This window comes from Rhinolophus hipposideros (genome assembly GCF_964194185.1).
Source record: "Rhinolophus hipposideros genome assembly, chromosome: 2".
NCBI classification, from domain to species: Eukaryota; Metazoa; Chordata; class Mammalia; order Chiroptera; family Rhinolophidae; genus Rhinolophus; species Rhinolophus hipposideros.
In genome coordinates, this window is record NC_138048.1 from 47,424,734 (window position 1) to 47,437,127 (window position 12,394).

Sequence of the window (12,394 nt, forward strand, 5' to 3'; positions counted from 1 at the left end):
AAGAAAACAATACATATTATTGACCAAAAGAAATTAGACCCAAAATAAGTCATTCTGTGTGGTGACTTAATGGTAAAAATTAATGGTAAAATTAATGTAGTGTTAAAAAACAAGATAGTGGCTACCATTGGGGAAAAGATGGGAAAAGTGACTGGGAAGGATGAAAGGGTTTTGGGGGGTGATGTTGATATGGGTGATGATAATACATATGTGTTCACTTTATGACATTTTTTTGTGATATAAACTTACGATTTGTGCTGTATATGGGTTATAGTTAAATAAAAAGTTTATTTTAAAATATCAGGAATTTATATCACTGAAAATGTCAGAGTAGCACTTGGTCCCACCACTAAAAAAATGAGTAAGCTCACAAAAACAAAATCAATTTTTTTAGAATTCTAGAATCTAATAGAAAACTTGTAACAACCAGGGGAATGCTTAACAAAGAAACAAGTTGCTATAAAATAAATAAGTCACGAGAATATAATGCACAGTACGGTGACTATAGTTAATACTGTATTACATATTTGAAAGTAGCTAAGACAGTAAACCTTAAAAGTTCTCATCACATTTTTTAAAATTCTGTAACTATGTATAGTGACAGATGTTAACTAGACTTATTGTGGTGATCACTTCTCAATGTTTAGAAATATTATATCATTATGTGGTGCACCTGAAACTAATATAATGTTGTATATCAATTCCTCAATTTAAAAAAAAGAGCACATATGTAGATACAAGTTATTAGGAAGATTAGTTTTTTGGTTGGGTGGTTGGTTCACAGAATTTCAATATAATCATATTTTATATATTAAGTCTACGTTACATATATTATTCTTTGCATATAAAATATTGCATGATGAAAAATCAAAGACAAAAGAATTAAAAGTTGTTAGAGTATATAGTGTCAGACCATCATCCTGTAGAATTTTTCAGTAATAAAGATTGTTGGGGTTTTTTTTTGGTTATATCTATAAATTAATAATTAAAGTACATAAACATGTAAAGCATTCATAACAACTTTATTTATAATAGCAAAAACTGAACGCAAATGTCCACCAACTGGTAAAAGGATAAACAAAATGTGGTATATCCATACAATGGAATAGTACTCAGCAATAAAAAGGAACACATTATTGATACATGCAAGAAAATAGGGATTAGCCTCAAAAACATACTAAATGACAGATAGAGACACAAAGAGTAAATATTGAGTGGGTTCCACTTACTGGAGGTGGGAAAGAGGATTGTATATTAGCATGAGGTAACTTTTTGGGGGTGATGGGAATGTCCTAAAACTGGACTATGGTGTCAGTGAGACAACTGTATAAATCTACTAAAAATGATCAAACTATACACTTATAATGGGTGAATTTTATGAAATTATGACTCAATAAAGCTATTAGCAAAATAAAACCTCTTGGTCAGCAACTACCAATCTCTCAAAAAAATTAAGCTATCATATATATATATATATATAATATATATATATCATATATATCATAACATATATATATATATATATATGGGTCTTTTTCTGGACTCTCTACTATGTTCCATTGATACATGTGTCTATTTTTTTCACCAATATTAATAACTTTGCAAGAGATTTCAAATGAGATGTAAAGTTAGGTAGTTTGAAACCTCCAACTTTTTTTTATTTTTCAAAATTGCTTTTGTGTATTCTAGTTCTTTTACCTTTCCACATAAATCTTAGAATCAGTTTGTTGCTTTCTACAAAAAAATTTTCTGGCATATTTCAATTGAGATAACATTGAATTTGTATATCATAGGGGATAACCAACATCTAGTAGATCTTCCAATTCAAAAATATGTTATATCTCTCTATTTATTTAAGCTTTTGATTTCTTTGATCAGCATCTTATAGTTTTCAGCATACAGGTCTAGTACAAATTGTATTAGTTTATATATAAGCATTTCATAATCTTTTTTAAAAAATTAAAGTTTATTGGGATGACAATGGTTAGTAAAGTTACATAGATTTCAAGTGTGTAATTCTGTAATACATCATCTATATGTTACCAAATATTTATTGTTCTTATATAGAAATACAGTTAATTTTTGTATATTGGCCTTGTAATTTACAATCATGCTAAACTCATTTATGAGTTCTAGTATCCCTTTTGCAGATTCTTTGGAATTTTCTATATAGCTGGTTATGTGATCTGCAAATAGAGAGAATTTTATTCTTTTTCAATATTTATTCCTTTTATTTTTTTTTCTTCCCTTGTTGCAGTGGTTAGGACCTCCAATATGAGGTTGAATAAGAATGGTGGGAGTGAACAATTTTGCTCTGTTGTTGATCTTAGAGGGAAGGTATTCATCTCTTTCACCATTATTTAAGACATTTGTAGGTTGCTCCGGGATGCCCTTTATTAGGTTAAAGAGGTTTCCTCTGCTCCTAATTTATTAAGTATTTTTTTTTTCATGAATAGATAGTAAATTTTTGTCAAATGCTTTTTCTGCATTTATTGAGAGGATCATGTGGTTTTTCTTCCTTAATCTGTCAGTAAGATGAATTATAATATGGTGATTGATTTTTCTTTTTTAATGTTTAACTGGCCTTGCATTCCTGGGATAAACTCCACTTAGTATGCTATATATTATCCTTTCTGTTTATTTCTTGATTTGATTTGCTGGTATTTGTTCACAATTTTTACACCCATGCTTGTGAGATATTGGTTTGTAATTTTCTTTTCTCGTAATGTTTTTTTTTTTTTCTGATTTTGGTGTCAGAATAAAGCTGACCTCATAAAATGCATTCGGAAGCATTTTATCCTATTTTATTTTCTATATGAGTTCTTATAAAATTGCCATTATGTAATTACCAAATAATATACAACTCTAGATAGATTTAAGGATTTGCTTGTCATATTTTGAAGCTTACCTTTAATTGCACTAAGATATTCACTTCAAAATTATTTTAACATAATCAAAATTAACTCAGGTATCTTATTTATTGAATGGAAGCAATTTTATATAAAAATATTAGTTATTTTCCACAGGCCGATTTTCATTGCTCTCATAAAATCTTCTTGCAATAAAATCTAAAATTTAGATTTTAGTGTACTGTTTGAAAAATAAACCATTGTTTTGAACTTGGAAATGGTTTAGCATACACTAGTTTTCATTGGAATGGTATTTTTAATCAAATTTAAACAGTAACTAAAGTTTTATACTTTCAGAATGATTATTTTTATTTACTATAATTAATGCTAATTTATTTCTCATATAGTCATGCAGATGGATCAATAAAATTTTGGGATGCTTCTGCAAGTAAGTTTTAAGTTTCTCCTTCTATAACAGAAAACAATTGGTTAATATTAACATAGCCATTCATCACTTTGTAGTTTGGACAATTAGCATTTTAGGTACATTTTTAGCATACATATATGGTTCTGTTACAAAAATCTATTTCCTATATTATTAAATCAACTTAAAATATTATCTTTACTGCACTTTGCTTTTATAGTATAAACAGACAGGACTGCAATCATTCTTTATCACCAACCATCAGATTTACAAGAGGCAAGGTACTTTCAAAAAAGTATCAAAATTTTTCAGATTAACTCTGTTTAAGTAATTTCCTTCACCTTCTAGCTCTGTGGACTTTGAAAAATGCTTTTATCCCACTAGTCTTCACTTTTCTTCACCATTTGTCTACCAAATCCTGGGAGAATCAAAAGAAGTGATTTGATAAATGTAAATTTTCTTTTTATATTCTTGAGAATTACATAATGTAAGGAAAAAATAAGGTATTGTGATCAACATGGAAGAGCATGCAAAGAAAGATATTTAAGACTTGATTATTATCATACGTTCCCTTCAGAAAATTTATAGTCACTAAAACAGATAAAGGAATGCATGTATGTAACTACAGGGCAAATAATGTAAGAACTCCAAATGTAGTACAACCCAAATTCTATTTGTTAGCAGAAATGGGAGATTTATTTGAACCAGGTAGACCCAGGAAGGGTATGTTGATGGGTAACACTTACTGTGAGTTTTGGAAGATAGTTAAGATTTTGACAGTCCAGAATAGAATAAGAAGTGAACAATGACTCCCAAGTTCTTGAGGATGAGTAACCATCTGAGGAATATAAGAGAGTTCTGGAAGTTTGGATTTTGTAGTAACACCAGGAAATTCAAGTAAAAATGTCTAGGAGTTAAGAAGAATAGTCAAGAATGGAAACTAATGAAGAAGCAGCTTAAAAGTGATATTCAAAGCTATAGAAGTGAACAGCTTTTGAGAAAGATTATGATAAATAGAAAAGCAGAAGGGAGAAGGTTGACGAGATACTCTTAGCCTGTAAGCTGGAATCCTCCAGCAATGGGAAAAACCATCAGCAAGAGAGAATAATTAAGATCTAAAGCCATGAATTCTGAGGCCTCTTTATGACCTCACACAATAAACAGTTGTGCAGGGGGAAATTCCAAAGGGCAACAGATTTTCTTTTGATGAACCTTTTCATGTAAATCCAAGTTTGTTCCAGGATTAAAATTGATCACATAATATGTCATTGCTCCTTTCCCACCACCTCAAAGTCACTCCTTAGCTTCTAAACTATGAGAACATACTTTAACTCTCTAATGATAGAGTACATACTCAACCTTAAGCATATGTGATATTTTAACAAGTTAATTTTTAAGTAAAATACTATTTTGTCACATTCAGAACATATATTGCAAAAGTTTGCAGCATATTAAATATTTCTACTGTAATCAATTATAAGAACAAATCTCCAATTTAATGGATGTCATTGAAGAAATATCAGTTAGTTTGCCAATTTTGTGGAATACTGCCCAGCACGGGAAGTGAGGTTATCCTGCATTTGAATAATTGAGTTTGTTATTGTATTCGTTTTCAACTGCTGTGTAATAAAATTACCTCAATTTATCAGCTTAAAATAATACCCGTTTATTATCTCACTGTTTCTTTGTGTCAGGAATCTGGGTATAGTTTAGCTGGATTCTTTGTTCAGGGTCTCCTGAGACTGTAGTCAAGATGTTAGCTAGGGTTGCAGTTTCATCTGTGATTCAGGGTCCTCTTCTAAGCTCATGTAGTTGTTGGCAGAATTCATTTTTCTAAAACTTTACAACTCATGGTTACTTGTTTCTTTAAGGCCAGCAAGGGAATACCTCTCTAACCTTAGGGAGTCCCTTTTTTAAAGGGCTCACCTGATTATGTCAGCCCTCTTAAGGATCTCTGTTGATTAACTCAAAGTCAACTGATTAACGGCCTTAATTATGTCAGCAATATCCTTTTACCATTGCCATGTCACATAAAATAATCACGGGAGTGATTTTCCTCTTTGACCTGGAAGCAAGGATAGAGCACCTACCTTTCCTATTTTGTAGACTATTTTAATTTGACATAATTTCAGTCTTGCCAAAAAATTGCAAAAAAATACTATGAAGTATTGTATAACGTTTACCCGATTCCCAAATGTCAAAATACACTACATTTCTCTAATGCTTTCGTTCATGGGTGTACTCTCTCTCTCTCCCCCCTTACTCTCTCCCCTCCATATATTTACACACACCTACATATATAAATATGTACATATTTATGTACATACTTTTTTGTAACCACTTGAGAGTCAACTGCAGACGTGATACTCCTCTAACACTATGTGTCCTTAAATACTTCAGTGTGTATTTCCTACAAGTACAGTCATTCTTTTACATAATCAAATTATAGTTATCAAAATTAATTAGGAGATTAATATTTATACACTACTATTATCTAACCTCCAGTCTTACTCAGTTTTCTCAAATTGTCCTAATAACATCTTTTATGTTAAAAGAAAATCTAGGATCACTATTTGCATTTAGTTATACTTTTTGAGTTTTCTTTAATCTGGAATGATTTGTGAGTCTTTATTTCATGGAAATGACATTTGTGAGGAGTTCAGGTCAGTTATAGAATCTCCTTCAATTTGCGTTTGACTTATGTTTCTCAAGATTAGGTTCAAATTATGCATTTTTGGCAGGAACTCCCAGATTTTTAGAACTTTTTATAAGGATCCTTTATAGAATTAGAGCTTTTTCATAGGGGAGTTATCATCAGGGTCTAAAATAGAAAAAAAATTCTCCCAAATAAATATTCCTCACAACAATTAACAAACTCAGAATTTCTTAAAATTATAACTGACCCTTTCCTAACACTAAGCCATTCAGAAAAGATTCTTTCTAAAATAATTATAAGTTATTGGATTCCCAATATTGCTAGCTGGTAAATTACAAATGTTTCTCATCTGAAGGAGTGTCTAAAAATAAGTTGAGAGGAGTAAACCCTCTAAGAATAACATCAACCTCTTATCTAGTAATCAAAGGGGAAAATTGTGAAAAAGAGTTGACGGGTCTCCCTTAGGAGAATTATGTTCAGTATTTCCATTGTAAACTTTCTGAGCTCCAGCGTTTTCATCAGTAAATGAGTATAAAAATACTTCATGGGACTTCTCTGAGGATCACATGAGACAATACATACAAAGAATCTACATATTCCTTGTGTATAGTGTGTGTTCAATAAATGTTTAATTTTTCCCCATAGTCTTCCTCCAGCTAAACTGTACTGATGTGAGAGCATAACATTGCATGCTTACTAGTTAAAATATAATTTGTCTATTTGGGTTTTATTTTTGTGGTTTAACAAATATATTTTAAAAGCTTCAACAACATCTAAGAATTAAATTTATATTAGAAGATAACTATGCTTCAATATCTTATAGTAACTCTGCAGATGCTGTACAAGCTAAAAACCTCAAAAGTGTTTGAAAAACAGAAGGTAGGAGAAGGAAAACAAACATGTGAAATTGTAGAGGAAGATCCGTATGCCATTCAGATGATTTACTGGTGTCCAGAGAGCAGAATATTCTGTGTTTCAGGAGTCTCTGCATATGTCATAATTTATAAATTCAGCAGACATGAAATTACAGCAGAAATAGTGGTAAGTCATTTAAAATTTAACTTTCACACTTAGAGTTATTAAAAGAAAGCAGTTATCATAGATTTTGGTTAGTACTTGGTATGGTTTTAAGCCACGAAAACTACAGTATGTGGCCAATAAGACAACTCATAGGATTTCAAATTATTCTTGTTACACTAATATATCCTATTAAAAAATAGTTTGGCTTAATATGACAAAAGCAGTTCTCTGTCAAAACTTAGTATGATTAATAGGATAGATTATGCCTATAGGTTTTATACAGATATTGGTTTATTTTATGTATAAATGTCAAATTAATCAGGCTTTGTTCTATACTTTTATTAAATTTCTTAGTTTGTCTTTTTTTGTCAATTAATTGCCATATATGATTATTTCTCAACTATACGATTATTATTATTATTTCAACTTTTATTTATTTTAAGTGTGTTCTTCCAGGACCCATCAGCTCCAAGTCAAGTAGTTGTTTCAATCTAGTTGTGGAGGGCGCAGCTCACAGTGGCCCATGTAGGGATCAAGCCGCCAACCTTGCTGTTAAGAGCACTGCGCTCTAACCAACTGAGCTAACCAGCCGCCCCCAAGATTATTTTTAATGATTTTCTATATAGCAACATTTTTAATTAGGTAGAAATAATTATGGGGTTGATTTACCTAATCTTAATTTTTTAACTAATGTAATAATTTAATAATTCAAAATAATGATGCTCTCATGGGATAAATGGGCCTTTTCTACCCAGTTCATTTTACTATTTTATCAGAAAATAGAGATTTTCTTCTAAAGGCCTACTAAAGATTATCCACTAAAGGCTTGTGAATAACTGTTGTTACCTTAACAACTAAAGTATTGCCCTTTTAAAGTATGTTAGTTAAAATCCTAGGCTTTGGAGTCAGATAAACCCAGGTTTTAATTCTGGCTTTTCCAGTGAATACCAATGTGACTCTAAGTCACAAGACTCTCTTAGTCAGTAGCAGAGTGTAGGTAACTTAATTTCATCACCTATCGAATTTCCTGTGTAAATAAAATGGAAAGTAATAATAAACTAGAAATAAAAATACCAATTTTACAGAGTTCTTGGGATGATTATATAAAATTATTAACACAGTGTCTAAGTGTAGTAAACACTCACTAATTAATAATTGTTATTATCACTAGAGGTTTTTTTGTAGTTTTAAGATAACTATGACAGTTATCTTAAACAGTTATTTTGGTAATATTGCTATATTCACCACCCCATAATGACTTTTTTTTGTCTTCAGTCTCAAAAATGCTGATTTTTACATTGTAAAGAAAATGTTTATGGTATAAAATCAATTTCAATTAAAGCAATGAATGCAATAAAGTACTTAATTTTAACATATTTTTAGTTTTAAAAAAAGGTTTTTGCTACATGTTTTTATTTCAATATGAATTATCATGTTTTTCATTAACTAATTTTGACCATGCTAATGAAATTATATAAGGGGTAAGCTAAGGAAACAAACTAAAAGAAATATGGAATTTCTTTTGGAAACTTTTTACTGAGTTAAAGTCAAAATTTAAGGAAGGTTTTTTGTGTTGTTCTTTTTTAAACTAAATGCCTGTACGAATAATTTGTAAACACACACATACACATATCCAGTTTAATTTCTTCCATTGGAGTAAACATGACTCATTTTTCCTATTATATATGGGATTGTAATTTATACTTTATCTTAAGGAATATTTATTATTTAAAAACTTTATCTCCACTGATAGGTATTTTTCTTTTAAGTCTGAAGAATTAAAAAGTATCTTACATTTTTTGTGGATGTCATTGGTCATTTAATATAATTCACTATTTAATTCAGTTTGGGATATCTCAGCTTTACTATAAATTGAAATTGAACTTATTAATCAGACAAAATAATACCAAAAATTATCAGCTATTTTAGCGTGGTTGTTTTTATTACCATGACTTAGATTAAGTTAAACTTGATTTTTTTTTTTAAGTCATTAGAGGTACGACTTCAGTATGATGTTGAAGATATTATTACCCCAGAACCAGAAACAAGTCCTCCATTTCCAGACCTCTCATCCCAGCTTCCCTCCTCAAGGAGTCTTTCTGGGAGCACTAACACTGTGGCTAGTGAAGGAGGAGCAAAGGACAGTATCCCATGCCTCAAGTAAGAGTTGCTACCAAATTTTTAAACAATTTTACATGTAATTAATATAATTCTTTATAACTGTGCCAAATAAAATCATTCTTCTCTCTTAAGTTCTTAAGTGATCTATAATCCACCATAGGGTACCCTGATCTTTTTGAACATCCCTAGAGAAGGCACAATATTTTCATCCTTCACTTACTAATTCATATATTTCCTTTCCAGAAGGACCCAAAAGAAAATGTGGTTCTGATAGAATGGGATAACTTTGGAAGGGTACAAACATGGCTACTTGCTTTGTATTTCACAAATGAAAACTATGTTTAGGGAATTTCTTCAGCCTTCTTGGAATCAAAAAGAAAACCAAGTTTACTATTTACTACAAGAATACCGTGTTAGAAAAAAGAATTTCTTTTGTGATTGCTAGGATATTGTATGACTTTTTCTTTTTTAACTGATGACATTTGGTAGTAAACTATGTTCTCTCAGTATATCTAAACAAAGTTTAGTGTCATAATCAAATAAAAGTAAGTTAGTCAAGCCAATAATATTTACTTAATTGTTTTTATGCTTTTAGTAATTGGATATAAAAGAATGCAGTTTCCTGAAATTACTACTTACTGCTTCTATGTCGTCATACCAAACATTTTTAGTATTAGTGGGCTGAAGAATTGAGCCTGAGCAAGGAATTTCTTTGAGCCTCATATGAAAATATCTGAATCTGCTACTCAAGGAATTTTAGACAACTAATTTCCTCATTTCTTATGAAAACACTTGTGGAAAATTTAAAGATAAGAGTTCAGAAGCAAAATCAGTTTGCCACACAATTAGTAGTTGATACACTTTTATAATCATTGTTTCTCCTCCAAATATTTTCTTGTGAAGTAAAAAATATATAAACAGGCATTATGGGAGGAAAATCTACAAACAGAAGACGTTATCATAAAATTTTAGCAAATGGAAAATTTTCTTAATGTTATACATTTAATTTTCCCTTCATATAACTTTGCTTCATTTAATTGATTCCTATTAAAATGTAAACCAGAAAGAGAACAAAAAGCTCAACAAAGCTGAAGAAAGCAATATAGATTGGTTATTAACTAAGAAGACCCATCATTAAAGTGTGGGTCCTCCAATGACCTAAATAGTTTTTAATAAAATTTGAAAAATTTAAAAGATAAAGAGAAAAAAAACAGTGAATACAACAAAAATCTGGTAATGGAGATGAAGCAAGCAGTGACAGTATTGAAGCATAATAACAGCATTTAATGTTAACTTCAGAAGTAGTAGAAACATCTTAAGGATAATCAAGAGAATCAAAGGGAGGAAAACCAGTATAATCCTGTATTATGTATATAAGGTCCTAGGGACCGAGAAGAACTGATCTAAACATATTATTCTATGAATTACATTATGTTAATAATGATTTTTGAGTTGTGTATAATCCATGCTTTGATAAATTATATGTTGGCATCCATCCCTAAATAACTTTTCCTTTGCTGGATTTAGATTACCATATACACTGGCTGATAAATCAGCATTTCAACAAGCCCACTCTTCATTTTTATGATAGTAATATTATAATTCTTATCAATGTACACATATTTATGCAATTATTGATTTTATATTTATTTATTATTTTGCCTTTGTGCTTCCTGGAGTATAAAATGGTTGGTCATCATAGGCCTCACTAAGAGACGAGATTTAAACAAAAATTAATTGAGAGAGTTTGCTGAAGAATACCTGGTAGAATAGTGTTCTAGGCAGAAGGAACAGCTAGAGCAAAGGCCTTAAATCACCTAGTATATAAAGAGGTCAGTATAGCTAGAACAAAGAGAGCAAGGTGGGTGTTAGTGGAGAGGGTAGTAGGAGCAGAAGTCTGAGTGGCAATAGAGAGCCAATTATAGGCTCTCTAGGGACCGTGGCTTTTATTTCTAACTAAATGGGGAGTTGTTATAGTTAAAAATGGATTTTGAGATGGGAGAGAAGGGTAGAAGTCAGGAAACCAGTCGGGGGACTTTTTGCACCTAACTAGAGATGATGTTGAGGCCTGGCAGATTTAGCAAATAAAAATACAGGGTATTCATTTAAATCTGAATTTCAGATATGCAGTGAACGTTTTTTTTTCAGTATCAGTGTATCTCAGATATTGCATGGGACCTACATAGAGTAAAAAAAACAAACCTGTTAATTGTTTATTTGAAATTCAGATTTAAATGGAATCCAATATTTTTATTTGTCAACTGTAACTAGGATGATAGCCGTAGAGAATAAACAGTGATCATAGTCTGAATATATTTTGAAGGTAGCACCGTCAGCATTTGATAGTTGGATGTGAGATACGAGAGAAGGATATTAGTCAAGAATGATTATAAGTTTTTTTTAAGTGAGTAACTGGGAGGATAAGAGTTGCTATCAACTGGAACAGAGAAGGGTGCAGGTGGAGTAAATTTAGAGGAAAAGAGCAGTAATTCAGGTGTTGGATATGTTGAAATCTTACATGGAGTGGTAGATGAATTTTTTATTTTATTTTTGCGTATTATAACTTACAAATATATAACAAATGTTTCATAAGAAAAGCAAATAAGTACAAATAATTAAAAATACTATTCTCAAAAGAAAAAAGGAAGTGGTAAAGACAAGGTGAAGTTGTGGACCTGGCTGAGTGAACAGCTGCTTAAAGAAAAACCTCAGCAATCCCAAGTGGCGTGGTGTACTTTGAGAAACTTAGAAGACACTGTCCACCTGCATACTGCCCCTAAGGCCTGTGGTGACTATTTCTGTCTGACGATTCTGTGTAAATGAGGAAGATAAGCATGAACATACGTGTTTCAACTGTATGTAATAGAACTCCATTTTCTCCTTTTTTCTAGTGTTAAGACGCGACCAGTGCGGATGCCTCCGGGGTATCAAGCAGAACTCGTTATTCAGTTGGTGTGGGCGGACGGTGAACCTCCCCAACAGATTACGAGTCTTGCTGTAAGCTCAGCATATGGAATGTAAGTAGTTTAACATTCTTTCTCATTTGTGACTTATCTGTTTGATATATTTAGATATTTTCTTTAAAATACTTAAGGAAGTTCTAAAAATGTGAAAAAGCCCTTACCTGGATTTCTAATAGACAAAAAATGGTATAAGAAAAACAATAGTTTAAACATATACTATGGTTATTTGTTCTTTCTTGATGTCAAACTTGTGATTGTATTTCCACTTTTACTGTTAGAAAGTTGTTACGAAATGATTACACTTATACTCTTTTGTTTGTTTATATACTTCTACACTGTTGGTTTTGTTTGTATTTTCCAT

At 31.0% G+C, this 12,394-nt stretch overlaps 1 protein-coding gene across 6 annotated transcripts in view; it reads left to right on the plus strand.

Moving 5' to 3' along the window:
- The window catches only part of STXBP5L (syntaxin binding protein 5L), a 252,481-nt gene that overhangs the window by 136,525 nt on the left and 103,562 nt on the right, over positions 1-12,394 (plus strand). For all 6 annotated transcript variants that reach the window (XM_081030031.1, XM_081030026.1, XM_081030027.1 and 3 more), the window contains exons 15-18: positions 3,257-3,297; positions 6,753-6,970; positions 8,937-9,109; positions 11,962-12,087. In XM_081030031.1, coding sequence (XP_080886157.1) covers positions 3,257-3,297; positions 6,753-6,970; positions 8,937-9,109; positions 11,962-12,087 — 558 coding nt within the window. The remainder of the gene's footprint in view (positions 1-3,256; positions 3,298-6,752; positions 6,971-8,936; positions 9,110-11,961; positions 12,088-12,394) is intronic.